This window comes from Eschrichtius robustus, chromosome 11 (genome assembly GCF_028021215.1).
Source record: "Eschrichtius robustus isolate mEscRob2 chromosome 11, mEscRob2.pri, whole genome shotgun sequence".
Taxonomy (NCBI): domain Eukaryota; kingdom Metazoa; phylum Chordata; class Mammalia; order Artiodactyla; family Eschrichtiidae; genus Eschrichtius; species Eschrichtius robustus.
In genome coordinates this window covers 9,730,420-9,748,686 of record NC_090834.1, presented here as the reverse complement: position 1 = coordinate 9,748,686, position 18,267 = coordinate 9,730,420, and the positions used below count along the sequence as shown (strand labels likewise).

At 45.7% G+C, this 18,267-nt stretch overlaps 1 protein-coding gene across 1 annotated transcript; it reads right to left on the bottom strand.

The window, feature by feature from the left end:
- Positions 1 to 17,733, bottom strand: SCN3B (sodium voltage-gated channel beta subunit 3). Its single transcript, XM_068555931.1, has 5 exons — positions 17,679 to 17,733; positions 10,666 to 10,829; positions 8,096 to 8,321; positions 3,769 to 3,907; positions 1 to 64 (listed from the first exon to the last, which is right to left on the bottom strand). The coding sequence occupies exons 1-5, from the start codon at positions 17,731 to 17,733 to the stop codon at positions 1 to 3; spliced, it is 648 nt and encodes a 215-aa protein (XP_068412032.1).
- Between the last annotated feature and the right edge of the window lie 534 nt (positions 17,734 to 18,267).

Below are 18,267 nucleotides of genomic sequence, written 5' to 3'. Positions count from 1 at the left end.
CTATTCCTCCACTGGTACCGCAGAGTTCTCTTTGTTCTCCGATGGGATAGCCAGGTAGTCAGACCTGTTGAAGGAGAGACAGGGGAAGAAAATCAGTGCATTTGTACCCAGAGGTGCGAACACAGGAAAAGGGAAGAAGCAAGGGCCACAGGAACAAGGATGTCTCTAGAACACCTCTGCATTTCCTTCTCACCATGTTACCCAAGAGAAAATGAGAATGGCCCTTTCAGCAGACTAGAATAATAAATACTTTTGTCTTTTCCTTCCACCAGCAATGTATGAGTCTTCTCATTTATCCACATTGTTCTCAGGACTTAGTACTGTTAGATTAAATCAGCCAAACTGATGGATGGGAAATTACATTTTATAGATCTTTTAATTTTCCTTTCCCTGATTACTGGTGAAGTTGAGCATCTTTTCATAAGTCTATAAGCAATTTGGGTTTGTACTTCTGCAATATGACTTCATTTGTTTACCAGTTTTTCTTCTGAGACATTTGTCTTTTTCTTTGACGATTCCATGTCTTGAAAATATCTTTTTTTTTTTTCTTTCAAAATTTATTTATTTTATTTTTGGCTGCGTCGGGTCTTCGTTGCTGCACATGGGCTTTCTCTAGTTGCGGCGAGCGGGGGCTACTCTTCGTTGCGGTGCGCGGGCTTCTCATTGTGGTGGCTTCTCTTGTTGGCGGAGCATGGGCTCTAGGCGCGCAGGCTTCAGTAGTTGTGGCACGTGGGCTTCAGTAGTTGTGGTTCGTGGGCTCTAGAGCACAGGCTCAGTAGTTGTGGCGCACGGGCTTAGTTGCTCTGCGGCATGTGGGATCTTCCCGGACCAGGGCTCGAACCCATGTCCCCTGCATTGGCAGGCGGATTCTTAACCACTGCGCCACCAGGGAAGTCCAGTATCATAAACTCCTTACTCTAATAGTTGTATAAGAAATCTTTATATCTGATAGGAAAAGTCCTACCAGCCACCTCCCCCAAACTTGTTGTTCTTTGAAATAGGCAAACTATGGCCCATGAGCTAATAAAGGCTGTTACTTGTTTAAAGGGTTGCACACAAACAAAACTAAAGAACAATAGGGGACAGAGACCCTCTGTAGCCTGAAAAGCCTAAAATATTTACTATCTGGCCATCCTCTGGCTTAGACTAGTTTTAACCTTTGGGCTTCTGTATGACTTTTAAGATCAGCTTATCAAGTTCCTTGAACAATCCAATGGGTATTTTGATGGGAATTTTACTGAATTTGCAGATTAATTTGGAAGAGAATTGCCATGTTTGTAACAGTGAGGTTTTAGTCTTCATTTATTTAACTCAAATCTTTCAGTAAAATTTTGTAATTTTCTCCTTAAATATCTTACACGTTTTTATCAGATTTATTCCCAGGTACTGGAGAGTATTTGTTGCTATTGCAATTGAATTTTTAAAAATGTTTTAAATATTGAGATGTTTCTCTAAATTTTTGTGGCTGGAATATAGGTGCTTTCATATTTATAAATATAAATATTTTGATTTGTATCAACAATCTTATGAAATGTTCTTACTAGTTCTAATAGTTTGTCTATAGATTCCCTTAGATTTTCTATATAGGTAATCATATTGGCTGTGAATGATAATTTAGTTTCTTTCTTTACAATTCTTACTCTTTTTTTCTTTTTCTTTTTTTGTATTTACTTAGTGCACCACCTAGGATCTCCAGTATAGAATAGAAGCAGGTATCCTTGACATGTTTCTAATATTATAGGCAGTTCTTCTAAAGTTACAACATAGATGATATTTGCTGTAGGTTACATTAGTTGCTGCCATTAATCAGTTTAAAGATGGCTGGTGTTTAGGTTTAGATTTATATGTATTTATCTTGCTCAGGACATATTGTGCTACCTGAATCTGAAGAGTCATACCTTTCCTTAGCCACTGTATCTCTGAATATTGTCTCTCCTCCATTTTCTCTCTTCTATTCTAATCGATCTTCTCAATTTTCGTCTTCCTATTTCTTTGTGATATTCCATTTTTTTATATCTCTGTGCTTCATTCTGTGAAACTTCCTTACGTTTATCTTCTGGTTACCAGTATCTAATCTCTGGTGAACCAATCCATTGAGTTTTGAATTTTATTGACTGTATTTTTCATTTCCAGGTTTTTCTTTATTCCTGTTCAAACCTGCCTGTTCTTTTTTCTTAATAACTTATTGTATTCTTATGTTTTGGTTCCTCCTCTTGTTTTAACTCTTTTAAGCAAATTTATTTTCTATATTCCACCAGGTCCTTCTTGTGTCTGAAGCTCCTGGGGTTTAATCCTGCCATTTGTTACTTCTCTTGCTCATGCTGGATTATTTCCTGCTGTGTCTTTTAGTTTTGGATGAGACTGTGGAATCAGATTCATCAATGCTTTATCTGGGGAGCACTGTTAAGCCTCAGCTAAAAGTGGGTCCCTTCAGAATAGTTTTTCATTTGCGTCTACATGCTTATCACGGTCTGGGGACTAATTTTTTTTTATTGATTTTCTCAGTTTAGAGGTTCCTGGATCATGTGGGTAGCATAAATTTAAATCCCAAACATTGTGAGAGCAGGCTTGTGGTTACCAGTTCTCAAGAATCTTTTATGTTTCTACTTGGAGTCAGGCCAAATAGATATGTTTCCTTGGCTTTTCTCTGGGCTGGTGGACTGATGATTATTTACTGATCTATCTTTTGCACGAGCTGTAGCCCTCTGAGGATCCTGGCTCTGCTGGTGACCTCAGTTCCAACTCTGTTTCTTGTGCAAGGCCAGCTGTGGGCACTTCCTGTCCAAGTGTGGGTACTTCCTGTCCAAGTGTGGCCACTTCCTGTCCAAGTGTGGCCACTTCCTGTCCAAGTGTGGCCACTTCCTATGCTCAAGCACTGAAATCTGATCACCGAGGTCACCAGGAATGACAACCTCCCCAGCATATCCTTTCTTTCCTTCTATCTGGTCAGTTATAATTTTTTTACTTTCCTGAGATCATAGATATCATGAAAAATGATACTTTATCAAGCATTTCTAGGTGATAACAGCCTAGGGTTTTTAGCTTATCACCTCCACTGTGTAAATCTGTGAGGGTTATTTTCTATCTTTCCTCTGCCCAAATAACAAGCCAACATGGCCCCTTAGACTCTCAGACCCCATCATCTGTTACCTGTGCTCGAGTGACTGGGGCCTTGGCGAAAATGGCCAAGGTACAGTCTGGACGTTGGAGCAGAAGAGCCCCTCTCTGGGTTTTCAATCACGGCCAAGCTCCAGGGGGAAGGACATGTTTGGAGCTCCTTAGCTAATAGACGGCAGAGCCCAGGTGGCCTGATGAGCTCTGTGGTTTACAGCAAACAGCTGAATGTGACGGGAACAGCAAGGACACCAGACAGGCTTCGGTTCAAATCCCAGCCTCTCCTCTCATTATCTGTGTGGCCCCAGCAAGCCACTTAAGCTCTATGAACTGCTTCAGCATCTATAAAATGGTCATAATAATGCTAATGTCAAGGGATTGTGGTGGCAGCTGATGGGCTTTACATAGTGGTTAAGAGTGCAGGGCGTGAGTTAGCAGGCACGAAGTCAAACCTTGCTTTGCCTCTTATAATGGTCTTGGGCAAAATTTCCCAGGCTCAGCTTTCGCATCTGTAAAATGGGTATATTCATGCTGCCTACCTCAAAGGTTGTTGTGAGGAAAGTGGAGGACTGTGTAAATTGCTCACCACCTCAACTATGAGAGCAAGCGCTCGGAAGGTGCGAGCTATCATTATTTTGGCATCTTTGGACTTACGCATTTTCTTGGGCTGCCTCTTCGGCCTTTGAGACCTTCCTGTAGCAATATATCATCTCGATGAGCAGCCACAGAGTGAGGAAGACCAGGAGGATGTACATCATGATTTCTGAGACCACAGAGGTGAAGTCCTCTCCAGCTGCAAGGGGGAGAGTGAGGCTCACAATATGCATGTCCAACAAACCCAGAGCTGTCACTGAGGTCTGAGATATACGAGGCCTATTTTTAGGTATGTCTTAAATAAGCACTGGGTCTAAAGGAACGCAAGAGGGTATCAATGAGATTTAATATCCCCTAATTCTCCTGTCTGTCAGCTTTCTCACTGACGTTCTTCAGATGCTCTGGAGGGAGGGATGAGGGAGAATGATGGGTGGAGGAAGAAGTCATAGAGCACTGAAAGGAATCCTGGAGCTGTGTGAGATACATACAGCTGGGTCCCAGTTTCCCTACTTCCTGGTGTGTGAACAGTCATTTCCCTGATTTGAGACTCAGTTTCTTAATTTGTAAAGTGAGGATAATAATTCATACCATACATTACCTAATGTATTTAAAGATACCTTGTGAGATGTAAAAGTCTGCACAGATGTGAGGCACATGTCTTAGTTCAGCCGACTCTGTCCTCTGAGCTTAGGGTGGTGGAGTATGGTATCCCCAGGAAGAGGGCGTCGGAAAACATGGACAGGGCCACGTGGACAGTGCCGTCAGCCCGCCCAGTGACCTGAGCATGTTTTCTGCAAGTCTGGATGAGAAGCAAGGACGTTCCCAGCTCGTCTTCCCTCCAGGTCATCCCAAACCCAAACAGAAATGAGGGTTGGAGAATTCCACATACTAACCAGGCTGTCCTCAGAGTTCTACTTCCAGAACACAGATCTGATCCTGCCGTATCCCTACGGAAAACCTTCCAGTATTCCACACCGCCCTGAGCATAGAGACCTGACTCTCTGAACAGGGCACAGGAGGCCACTCGCTGTGCAGCCTTCCTCACCTCATTTCCATTCGGTTGGCCAGCAAAAACCTCTCTACTCATACACGCTGTGGTCTTTTGGAATCTGTGGACGTTTCTTCTTTCTCTTCCCTCTTCCTAGATTGTATCTCACACCCCAGTGCTACCTCTGTCCCAACATCGCCTCCTGCTTTTCAATCTCCCAACCATTTTCCTAGACTCCACTGAAGTCACCTCCTCTGTGAAGCCTTCCTCAACTTCTCGTGCAGTTATTATTCACGTTCTTCTCCAGGCACTTTTCCATCCATCTATTATAACACTTCCCAGATTGTACTATGATGTATTTATCTCTTTTCTCTACTGACTGTGTGCTTACTAAGAACATATTTATTTCTGAATTAACAGCCTGTTGCCTAATCCTAGAATACTTGAAGTATTCAATAAGTATTTGTGGAATGAATGAATATAAATAAATATTGATCTTCCTTGTTTCCTAACCAACAAAAATGACAAATAAAACATGATAGGGAATTCCCTGGCGGTCCAGTGGTTAGGACTCGGCACTTCCACAGCCGTGGCCCAGGTTCAATCCCAGGTTGGGGAACTAAGATCCCACAAGCTGTGCGGTGCAGCCAAAAAAAAAAATTTTTTTTTTCATTTAGAATAAATAAATAAATGAAACATAATACATGGCAAATGTCCCGACATATATTCCTTCCTAGTGGCAAGGAAGGCTGCAGCCACATCTCCCTTTGCAAGCTCTCAGCAGCAAATTAGATTCATGGTTATTCATAGGGCATAAGTCATCCCCAAGGCCTTGCTCATTAAAAGCACAATATAGGCACAGCCATGACCTTCACCTCAGAGAAGCAGTCCAAGGGCTCCAGGATCACCCAGGTTTCCTAACTGGAGCTGGAGGTCACAGATGCAGCTTGAGGCACAGGAGAACGCCGGACACATCAAATGTCTTTTCACGGTCTGACAACGGGCTGGTTTGCGGTGTGCTCAACTTCAAGCCCCCTATTTCTTTTTAAATGCAGTAGCCAGCAGTAGTACCGCAGGAAGCTGTCCTCAGTAGCTTTATTTACCTCTAGGTGAAGAGAACTCAGATTTCTGTCTTAGAGCCAGGAGGTGAGAGCCTATGCCAGGATCAGTCCAGCTTGAGCAAAGAGAAGCAGGGAGATTCTCTGGGACCACAGGGATGGAGCAGACGCGGGGAATGTGTCATGGTGGAGCGTGCAGCAGTATGAGAGCAGTGAATATCTGGGGGTGGGGATGCAGGGGGCTGCCAAAGGGGTCACAGGGGGTGGGGAAGAGAGAAAAAGAAAAAGTGGCAGGGAGTGGGCGGTGGTGGAGGGAAAAGAGGCAGTGGAAACACAGCTAATAGAGGCAAAGATCTGGACCGCAGTCCTGCTTCTGGCACTAATGTGCTTCATGTCTGGGCAAGCCCTCCTCTTCCAGAGCTCTGTCTCCCAGCCACAACATGAGGCATCAGAGCTGCACCCTCCCACCACCTGGGGAGTCACTTCAACTGACGTTCGCCAGACCGCACCCCAACCTGCTGCACTCACACCGCAGCAGTGGTATGGAGCCGTCTGCACTGAAGGAAAGCCCCCTGGGTGATTCCGATGCCAGCTCTTTGTTCAGACCCCTGGACTGAAAGAGAGCCAAGCTTCCTTCCAGCCCTAACGTCCCAAGGGGCTCTGTGGCTCTGATGACAAACTTGTTTCCCCTCTATTCTTACCCAAGTCTGGCTCTGGTGCCCGGCAGGCAGGCGGACTGGCTCCACTTTGCCACCCTTTCCACTGGCTGCCCGCAGGTCTCTGGAGGCAAAAGCCTTTGAGAGCACAAGGTGGAGACAGAGGCAGCTTCCTAGGGCTTGGCTGTCACCAGCCGACAGTCCCAAGGGTGAACAGCAGAGGGCGCCAGGCTCCCTTTCCCCGGGGGCACAGGTGTGTAAACAGAAGAGGATAATGGAACTTCTGAACAGAAATATAGCTTAGAGAGCTCCCAGTCCAACCCCTTCGATTCACACAAGAGGAGACGGGCTCAAAGAGGGGAAGAGGCTCATCAGGTCTGAGCCAAGTGGCCTGAGAGTCCCTGTGCACCATCTGCATTGACCTACCTTCCGTTTTCGTCTTGTCTAAATCATGACATCGCTCACTCTGCTGTGCACTCTCGTTTGCTTCATGAATTTTATCACCATAACACGATAAAAAAATAAATACACTTGTGGCCTGGAAGTCGGGATTCCTGGCATCCTTTTCTAGGAAGAGCCTGGCTTTAATCTGACCTCTCCTTTCTTTCCTGCCCCACACCTTTTGCCTGTTCACTGACCTGCATCTTGAGGCAGATGCAGAATGCTGAGAACGTGCTGGAAATAGATTGTCTAGGAAGGGCTAAGTAAAATGGAGTCCTCATTTAGCCTGGGTGAGAAAACACAAAGGGAGATGCATATATCACTCTTCTGCCACATGAAGGGACATTTGCAAGGGGCGAGGAGCCACAGTGCTCTGAACAAGGAGTCCATTGAAAGCAGAACAAGAACAGTTCTAAGCTCACCCTCAAGATTCCGGATTCGATCGCAACAGAAACTTTTGAGTTAGGTTGATGAAAGAACTTCCCAGCCTAACAAGGAACCAGCTGTGGGAAATCGGGAAAATTTATAGACTGGAGAGCAAACCACATTTCCCCTTCTCGTAGCTGAAAGTGAGGTTATGTAATGAGAGACGCCACGGATGGCGAGGGGGTTGCTTGTATGATTACTGTGGAGGGAGACAGAAGACAAAGACTGTCAGACTTTGGTTTACAGCAGCTGTTCTCCAAGTGCGGCCCCGGCAGCATGACAATTTGTTAGTCATGCAAATTCTCAAGCTCCACCTACGGAATCAGAAAGCCTGGGTTTAAGAAGTCCTGCAGGGGAATCTGAGGCTGGCTAAAGTTTGAGCACCGCTGGTTTAGAGGTTTGTATGAGTCACAGACAAGAGGGTAGATGACCTCTAGAGAACCTCAGGAGATTTCTCTGAGCCCACTGAGTCGGAGATTCAGCGCAGGCCAGAGTAGGTGTAACTGTCTTGGCAGTTTTAGGCTTCAGGGAGGCTGTCCTCTTTCTCTAAGGGTGAGCGTCCAGGGACAGGGTCAAGATTACTGCACTATCATCTCCAAGCCTTTCTGCTTTGAGGAAAGACACAGAGAGGCAAGCTCTCGGGCAGCTTGCAGAAAGCTGGCCGCCCCAGGAAGACAAGCCAGTGGTGACATTTTTAGATATCACCACTCCAGATACATGGGGTTTTGCATTCTGCAAGGGGCTCATTTGTGTGGAAACTCGCTGTCCTCCCTCCCCCGAGAGCAGCGCACCCAAGGGAGCCTGTGCCCTAGCCTTACCCTCCTCGGTGACACGGAGGGGGATCAGCCGGGTGGTCTTCACGAAGGGGCGATGTGTCTCAAACTCAAACTCCCGGGACACGTTGCAGGTGTAGAGGCCGGAGTCGTTCAGGGTGACATTGAGCACAGTGATGGACACGTCCTGCAAGTCTTTGCTCCCGTTCCACTGCAGGCGTCCCTGGAAGGGGCTCTCCACCTCCTGGTGGCCGTTCCGATACTCATAGATCTGCAGGTAGAGAAGCAGAGGGAGTAGGAGAGAAGACAGGGTAGAGGTGGGGACAGGGCAGAGAAAAGGACCAGAATGGTGCTCGGATGCGGGGACGGGGACAATGTTACCAGGAGCTCCCAAATGTGGGAGTGGGATGGGCGGCTCAGAGGAGGGCAGGGAAGAGAGCAAAGACAGGGAAAGACGGGCAAAGGCACACAGGTGTCAGGGCACATGGACACGGCAGGAAGGGGTGGGCAGGAAAAGAGGGCTGGAAAGAAAGAGGACAGAGGAAGGTGAGTGAAGTGTACAGGAGATCAGGAGAGGGAAGTTGAGAGAAAGGAAGGATTGGAAGGAGGCAGAGAGAACAAGAGAGAAAGGTGTGTCATGGGGGCAGCCGGGGAGAGATTAAGGCAGAGAGGCAGCTTCATTTGTCATGAAGACATCTGAGAGCTCTGGCCTCCAAAAGTGTCTCTCGGAGCTGGTGCCCTTGGAGGGGATGTGAGCAGTCGGGGCCAGGCCACAGGAAGGGGACCCAGGCTGCTTAAGTGGCCCACGTGAGCAGAGAGCTGCCAGCCAATGTGCACACGTCAGCTCTTCCACTCTGGGCAAAATGAGATCTGAAATCTGGTCTCTACATTTCTCTTCTCAAACACTTCCACCTTCTGACATAGCTTTTTTTTTTTTGCTTCCTTCTACAGCTGTGTGGTCCATCTAGTTTCTGCTTGCCACGTGTGGCTACTTACATTAAAATTTAACTTAGTAGAAATGAAATAAAATGTAAAATTCAGTTTCTCAGTTGCACTAGCCACATTTTAAGTGTCCAGTGCCACCTGTGGCTGGTGGCTACTGAATTGTACAGCACGAGTATGGAACATTTTCATTGTCACAAAAATTTCTATTAGTGTTTTTCTGTATTTCCAGCACAATTTTTTAAGTTTCTTTTCCTCCATCTGAGTCACCTTCTCCTCACTTTGGGCAGGCCTGGAAGCAGAGCAGGTAGCTGGCATATGACCAGACCTGAGGCTCGTGGGGACCTTTGCATCTGGTCAAGACGTCCAGGCTCCTGTAACCTACGCACTAGCCTCAGTTGTGGTCAGCCCTGAGCCAGGCACTAGGAAGCCTACTGTCCCAGGCCTGGCACCTGAGTGCAGCAAAGCCACATCAGAATGGCACATCCAGCCTCGAGTGAGAAATGAGTCCAGCTTTAGGAGAGCTAGACAGAAGAGCAAGCAAAACTCAATTTCATCCTAATGTTGTGTCTCCATTAGGTCTTTGTGGGGAAAAACTTGCCCCCAGGAAGATGAGGCAGTGCAGTAAAAAGGGCTTTGTATCCGCTGTCAGACGACCTGGTTCAAATCTAAGCTGTCTTACTAACTTAATTTCTTTGATCCTTAGTTGCCCCATTTGTGTGTGTGTGTGTGTGTGTGTATTCTCTATCAAACACTTATACAGTACTTCTTGTATTCCAGAACTATTCTCAACGCATTAAAAATTATAGCACATGAGTCCTGGTAACAGCTCTGTGAGGTAGCTATGGCTTATAACCCCATTTCAGAGATGAGGAAACTGAGGCACAGAGAGAGACGTTAAGTAATTTGTCCAAGGACACAGAGTTAAAATAAGTTGTGGAGTCAAGAATCAATCCCAGGCAGCCTGGCTCCAAAGACAGCGACAGTGTGAATAATGGTCATCCCCAAGTTGTTGTTCAAAGTATATAACAACCGTTTTGGCACTGGCACCAACCAATCAGAACTGACATTGGCCATGGCTGATCCCTCAGTTCCTACATCGTGGGAGGTCTGGAGGTTCCTAGTGGGAAGCATGGTGATGAAGCCACTTGGGAGATTTGGCACAAGTAACCACTATAGGACTATTTGAATATTTTACCCACTGATGTGTGTGTACCAGTTGCACATCAGTTTTGGTCGTGCCTGACATTCTTATTTCACTGAGATTGTGAGACTTAAATGAGTTAACCTATGCTGTCTCATTTAATGGCCCTTGGAGTTATTTCAATGTTGCTATGAATTTAATCCATCCAGTAGGATGGTGCAGAGATTCGATGAAAACACCTGCACAGTGCCTAGTGGGGTGACTGGCACACAGCAGGCTCTAAATACTATTTATGCCTTTCTCCTCCTTACCCTGCTTGTAACCGGGAGTGCCCAGAGCTGGCCTGGAGCCCTCCCTTTCCCAGAGGCTGGGCTAAACTAAGGCTGTCAGTGATCTGCAGAGGAACTGTCAGTGCTTTGGAGAGAAAGAGCCGGTGTTTGTCAGATGTCATTCCCCAGACTTGTCGGGAGCCAGGCACACAATGGCAGAGGCCAGCAAAACAAAGGGCAGAGTCAGCAGTCAGACATACAAGGAAATCTTTACCGCCCTCGGGCCTGTAGAACCATTCCACCACCGTGGTGGCCTCCACGTCCTCCCTCTTCATGCAGGAGATGCAGCGCAGCTTCATGGGATTGCCCTGAACGGCCTCCGTCTCCGAGGGCACTTCCACACACACAGGGAAGCAGACGCCAGCTGGGGAGAGCCCGGACCCCAGGGAAGGGACAGGAGGTGTTAGGGCAGAGGCAGTGGAGACCAAGGAGGGAGGGAGGAGAGACAGAGAAGGCAGAATCATGAGACAAACTGGAAAATAGCGTGCACATGTACGTGTCTCCCCAGGTACACCCTCTCACAACGGGCAGGGATGAGGCAGCATTGACTGAAAGCCTCCCTGAAAGCAGCAGGGATGCGGTACAGCTCGGACCTCAGCTCTGCCCTCAAGGACTTAGAGTCAAGGTGGGAAACAGGGCACCCATGCATCCATCCATCAACCACCCATGCACCCCTTCGTTCCACCAGCACCCACAGAGATCTTCTCTATGCCAGGCCTGACGCTGAGATACAAAGATGAATAAAACACTCTTCACGCCCTAAAGACATTTATAGTCTAGCAGGGAACACATACTCCTGTCATTAAAGCAGACCATGGTGAGTGACACAGTAGAGGAGAGGCAGTTATTCCTGGCTGGGCTGGGAAGAGGGGAAGAGAAGGATGGTGAGACTTAAGGCCAGAAAGGTAGATCGGACCCATGTTGTGAAGACCTCTGTATGCCATTCACAATAGGAGGGGTCACATGTTTTAAAGCCTTAGAGAGACGTAATCATATCTGTGTTTTATGGAAAATGTAGGTAATTCTGATGCATGGTGGAGGATGGAGCAGCAAGGAGGAGAACGGTGAGCTGACCACGGGGCTGGGGCGATGATCTTCACCCAAGGAGGAGAGGGAGACACACAGTTAAAAATGAGAAGGGGAAAAAGAGAAAATAATAATAAATAAATAAATAATAAAAAAGTAAAATAACATAAAAACAAAAGTAAAAAACAAAAAAACAAAAAATGAGGTGGGTGGGTCAGATTGGGGGGCACCTTGGAGGCCACACGCAGGCCTGGACTTATAGTTCCTGCCCTCTAGAAGCTCATGGCCCATTACAGAGGGTAAGTATATCAGACTGAAAATTCAGAATGAATCAAAAGTGGGACGTGGCTGCCAAGAAAGCAGGTGCAAACGTGGGCTGCGTTATCAGATGTGCACTGCAGGGCAAAGGCGGGGCAGTCCCCCTGTGCGGTTCAGAGCAAATCTGGACCACTATGATCAGTTCAGGGTGTCACATTGTACAAAAGGAAGTTTGCAACGAGCGCATGTGCAGAGGGAAGCGAGATGGAGAAGGGTCTGGGGGCAAAGTCTGGTAAGAACAAAGGGGAGACCGGGGGTGCTTAGCTTGAACACCGACACACCTGTCTTCAAATATTTGAAGGTTGGCCTGTGGAAGAGAAAATAGATTCTGTCCAACTCCAAAAGTCACAAGAAAGTAAAGCTAACTCAATTTAAAAAAAAAATTTTTTTTTTTCTGGTGCTGAAGCTGTTAACAAATGCAAAAAACTATTTGGTAAGAGAGCTTGCATCTTATACAGAAGATTCAAAAGTGAGATGAATCACCAACGATTCTTTTTTTTTTTTTTTTTAACCAACGATTCTTGTATCAGAACTTCTAACCCCTTCTGAGGCTACCTTCTCATTAATAGTGAAAACAGAACCCCTAAAAAATGAAATAATACACATTGTAATTTCAAAAATAGTCCACAGTGAATGGTCAGTCTGTTCCTCTACTGGCAGACAGTTCTTTCTAAAAGCAGAGGAAAGCTTTATTTAGAACTTAAAATGAGACTGACCGACTAATTATGAGTCAAAAAGTGAAATATTTGACTCAGAAAGCAGCAAATTTAATTTTTAGACATAGAGTTTAAAAACTAGAGGCACTATGATAAAATTTAACATATCAAGGTAAAATAAATGTTATTGGCTTTAAAACGCTCGACAAGCGGGGCGTGGTTTTATCAGGCAGCCTGCAAGAGGCTCTCCTGCTTCTGCATATGGGTCAGCACTTTAATCGGGGGAGGGTCCATATCTAGAGAGAACTGATCAGAAACACTTTCAGAATATGAAGAGTTTGAAAGCTTGAGTATAGGCCTGGTTTAAAAAAAAAAAAAAGCAGGGTTTGTGCAAAAGTTTGGGAGTGGATAGAGGTGTAGAGTGTGCACTGAGAACCCCATGTAGCAGGGAGCCTTGGGGCACATTCATATTTAATGAGACGCGGTAAAGATGAGTTAGTTCAATGATGATGACTTCAGAGAAGAATAGGAAAATGTACCAAGCAATGTACAGTTACACTTATAGAGGCAGAAGAAAGACGGTATTGGGCAACTGAAGGCTCGGGTTTGATAGACTTTTTTTTTTTTTTTTTTTTTTTGGCCGTGCTGCGCAGATTGCAGGATCTTAGTTCCCCAAACAGAGATAGAACCCAGGTCCCTACCGTGAAAGCGCGGAGTCCTAACCCCTGGACCGCCAGAGAATTCCCAGTTTGATAGACTGTTTAACCTCTCTGAGACTCAGTTTATTCATCAAGAAAATGCTGAAAATAATATCTATCTAATAGATTTGTCACGCAAATTCTGTGGGATGATTTCTTCGAATGTGCTTTGTACATTCGTTAATGTTATTTTCCTTCATTTGTTTGTTCACTCATTCAACATATATAGAGTGCTTATTGTGTGCCAGGCACTGCTCTAGGCACTGAGAACACAACAGGGGACAAAACAGAAAGCATCCCTGCTCTCATGGAGCCCACGTTCCAGTGGAAGGAGAGAGAAAATAAGCAACATTAAGCTGCAATAAGTGCAATTATAAGAAAAAATAAAACAGAACAGAGGAGTTAGAGCGTGCATAGAATCATCAGAGACTCACTGAGAAGGTGACATCGAGCAGGTGTTGAAGGAAAGAAAGGAGGGAGCAAGCTGTATGAATATCTGTGTGAAGGTGTGCCGAGGAGATAGCAACTCGAGAGCCCTGGGGTGGGAGTGTGTTGGCAAAAGCGAAAAGCACAATAAAGTACAGGGCACAAAGTGAGAGTAGATGGAGATGAGGCAGGAGAAATAAGCCAGAGCCGGATCATGGCTGCTCTTGCAGACCACAATTAGGACTTTGGCTTTTGCTTTGAGTGACATGGGAGCATCGGAGGCTTCTGAGTGGAAGAATGACATGATTTATACAAAATTACATGATCTGACTGCTATGTTGAGAATAAACTGAAGAGGTGAGGAAGGATAAGGGTGGAAGCAAAGAGAACAGTTAAGAGGCTGGTACAGTGATCAGACTGAGAGGTGGTTCAATGATTTTGCTTGGATGAAGGTAACAGTAGAGCTGCTGGGGCTTGAAAGTGTATGGTTTGCTGGACTAACATCCTCGAATAGGTGAGAGGTGATAGCCTCTAGTGAACAAGTAGATGAGTTGGTCTCAAATATAAACACGGTTAGTTCATTTATAGTTAAAGGAGGGAAGGCAGAATACACGTAGTCAGGATGGTGAGTAGGGCACGGCAGCCTCTCTTTGTTCTGAGTTGCCCCTGAGTAATCCAAGGTATCATCAGACAGCAAGCCCCACTGATCGCCTTCTCCTTGCCAAAGTCCAGTTTGAAGTCCTAAGAAAGAACTCAGCTCATGAGGTCAATTTAATTCATGAGGTCCTGGATAGAACATTGCAAAATGGCCACAGAATCCTCTCATCCTTGTTTGCCTTCCCTTTGCAATATGACTTGCTGCTCCTTCCACCAAAAGGTAAAGTATATTTCTCCACCCTGTAAGTCTCCAGTACACTATTGCCTCTCTTTCCAAGAAATCCTCTAGATATCCAAGAAAAGATTGTACATATGGTAGACATTCAACCCACATTGCTGACCGTAAATAATAAACTCCTGGAATAATCTTGACCAAATCATTTGACCCATGGTCTCCTCTTCAATGTCTATAGTAATAATGAGGAAACCAGAGAAGGAAGAATATATTAATTATGATTATATTTAACTAAGGAATAGCATCAATCTATTATCAGGTGGATAGTAATGTGTATGTAATCAACTCCTCTAATAACCCCAAATCTTTTTCTTCTTTGGTTATTGCTATATTGCTCCTCTTGACTTTGCTCTACAATGCTAAGAAAATAAAGGCTTTGATTAGAATGTAAATACTTTCCAAAAGGGGGTAATAAATGATGTTATTTGTAGATGTTAACTCCCTGAAATGAGTTGGTCTATCAGATTAGCCAGTCACTTAGCAGAGCCTTGAAAGAATGGGATGTAAAATGGGTTACTGGGGGAAGAGAGGAAAACATTCCCCGACACAACCGACACCTGGGAGAGTAGACCTGGAGAGGAAAAACAGAGAAGACACTAGGAGGTAAAGAATGAGTAAGGCCCTAGGAAAGGCAATGGCATGGGAGAGAAGTGGAAGAGTGGCTCCAAAGAGGGATGAGAAGAAGACAGACGCCCACCTGGCAATCCTGTATAGCAGCACGTATGTCCATAAGAGGAGCTAGAACAAGCCCTGGAAGACTGAAATCAAGAGATAAGAGTTCTCTAGCAAGTCCCTTCCCCTCCCCTGCACTCATTTTCTCATCTCTAAATTGGAAATAATACTGCTTTCCCTGACTACCACCATAGGATTGCTATGGGGACCAAAAGAAGTAATAGATTGAAAATTGCTTTGTAAACTGGAAAGCACAAGGCAAGTGTAGGTTCTATTATGATGATGATGATGATGATGATGATGATGATGATGATGATGATGATGATGATATACTTTATTGAAGGAAATAAGGGAATTTTGTTCAGTTCACGCAGAAAATAAAAGAATGGAAAAAATTCCATTCATATTGGGAAGGGTGAACACATCTAAGTTAAGTGCTTTCCAATGCTGGGATTACATGCAAATAAAAAGATATTGCATTTGTGAAGCGAGGCCCTCTCTCTTACATTTACTGGCAAGGTTTCCTGAACTATCTATCTCTCTTTCCCTTCTGCAGCTTCTCAGTTTGGTGAACCAACATACAGAAGCTGAGGATGGGCAAGGATAGGTGTAATATGCACACTCTTCCAAAGGTTTATTGTGGGGGAATTGAGGGGTGGGGAGGAGGATGGGCATTCTGCCTATTTTAGCAATATTCTGTAAATATTTCCCCACCATTCAATTGTGCAGCTAAAAGGGACGTTAGATATCATCTGCCCCAATTTCCAAACTTAGGTATTTCCAAACTTATGTATTTCCAAATATACGTATATGAGGAACAAAATACTCTAAGGTTATTACATAGCAAGCTAGTGGCAGAGCTAAGACTCCAATCCAGGCTTTGTAAGTCCTAGTCAAAAGGTCCTTGGCCTATAGAGTGCTCTCCCCCTCCACTAGAATTCAGGCAAATATGCTAAAAACTTAAATTAGGGTGTGGGAAGAAAGGCTCTGTAGAATCTCACCCCAACCTTCTCTACAACTTCATCTCTCATTGCTTTACTCATGCTCTTTCTTATACAGCCCAACTAACCTCTCCTAAGCCCCCTAGTCTTAGCCTCCCCTGAGGACATCACAGCCTTAAGTCTTCAAAGCAGGTGAGATCATTGGCAACCTATTATGTCTGTTTCATCTTCAGGTCTGATCTACTCTACTGGGGACGGGTGGCGGTGAGTCTGCCCTTGGGACTGGCATTACGCTCCCTCTTTGTCCTTCCCAGCCTGTCTCAACAGGAAGCTTGGCTCTGCTTCTGGTCACATGCAAAATCCAGATAATGCTGGCAGCCAGAGTTAGTCCTGGAGGCTTAATAAAGTGATACGAAGGTAAAGAGGCTGTTCCCATCAGCATATCTGCCACTGCACCAGCAGAATGAGTTCCATGCCAACCATAGAGCATAATCCTATACCTAGTTTCAGTAAGGCAGGTGGGCATGCTCACATCTAATTATACTGGTTATTGATTTTTAACATGGAGGAATGTAGCTAAGATCATGTAAAGCAATTATCAACTGGAGAGCCCCTATATTTGACCTGAGGATCTAAGTTACCAAGACTGAAATGCCCATAACTACACAACAACCACACACACACACACACACACACACACACTACTATATCCTCATCAATCCATGCAGATGCCCATACTAACATGCTCTGACATACACTAGCATACACATTCAGACCCTGAGGCATACATCAACACAGTAAAGCATTCTCTCAATCACACACTCAGATATTATCATGTAGACTCATTAACTCCCACTACACGCATGCAGACACCCCACTCCAAGCCCATCTCTAACACCACTCTGCTCAGCCTTACTGTTGCAAGTATAGGACTCCCTTATTTGGAGGGAGAAGGTCACCTCACTCCTTCGCAGCAGACAAACAAGAACCTATTTATCTTTAAAGGCAAAAAAACTCAGCCCCCCAAACACCAAAGCACCTTAATTCCACGTGTTCATGAAAAAGAAGAAAGATGCAATTCCCAGGTGCCTATTTATCTAATATATAGCTGCAAATGGCTGAAGCCTGTTTTACTTATTGAAATTAAACAGATGGATCAACAACTAGTTTCACTCTCAAAATGCACGCATCCAGATTTTTTTTAATATATAAAAATTAATTCAAAGACCTCATTGAGAAATGAAATGTAACTGTAACCGAGATTTTTTAATAATGAATGTGACTGCATGCTCTTTCAGCTACGGGAAAGGGAAAAAATACTTTGGAATTAACAGGAAACGGGAGGAAGGGTGGAAAAACCACCAAGGGAGGTTCAGGAATAAAGCAGCACGGGAGTGGGGAGGCCTTTTTCCAGTCTCAAAATCCCAGCTCTCATGGAACCCCTCTGGATCCCGTGTCCGGGAGACGTGCACAGAGGGAAGTCAACCAGGGCTCCTTGTTGTCACCAACGACATCAATAAGTGTTATTACTGTTAGCATTATTACTGTCATCTGCATCTCGCATGGCAGGGTGCTGGTACTTACCCCACAAAATGAGCAGGAGGGAAGCCAGGGGAAACAATCTGTTGAAGCCAGGCATCTTTTTCAGCGGGTGGCTTCCGGGGCTAAACAGAGAGATTCCCTGGGTCAACAACTCCTCCCTCTCAGTACTTTCGAGGAAACCCTCTGGGACGAACTGCTCCAAGGGGGCGACTTTCTGACTGAAATAAGGGCCGAGTGCCGTTGACTGGGGAGGCTCTGCGGGCTTCTTGAGCCGGGCGGGGGTTTCAGCTCCCAGCCACCCTAGCGGACTGCCCCAATTCGAGGGAGTGGATCGGCAGCTTGGCGCGCTCTCCCCGGAGCCCGTTGCTGGGATCCGGATCAGCACCACGGACAGAGCCTTCCCCGCCCACCCGGAACTTCCAATTCCAGTCGCTCAGCTGCTTCCCCTGTTTGAGCCTCGGGGAAAGCTCAGCGCCGAAGAGAGCGGCAGGCAGGCTCTAGGCGGCTGCGCTGCCGGAGGGGTCCATGTTGATCCACCTCTCACCTCCCTACCAAGAGTTACGCTCCGACCAGGATCCACCCAGACCCGGGAGCGCCGGCTTCGTCCGCCCTGATCGGCTTCTCCAGCTGG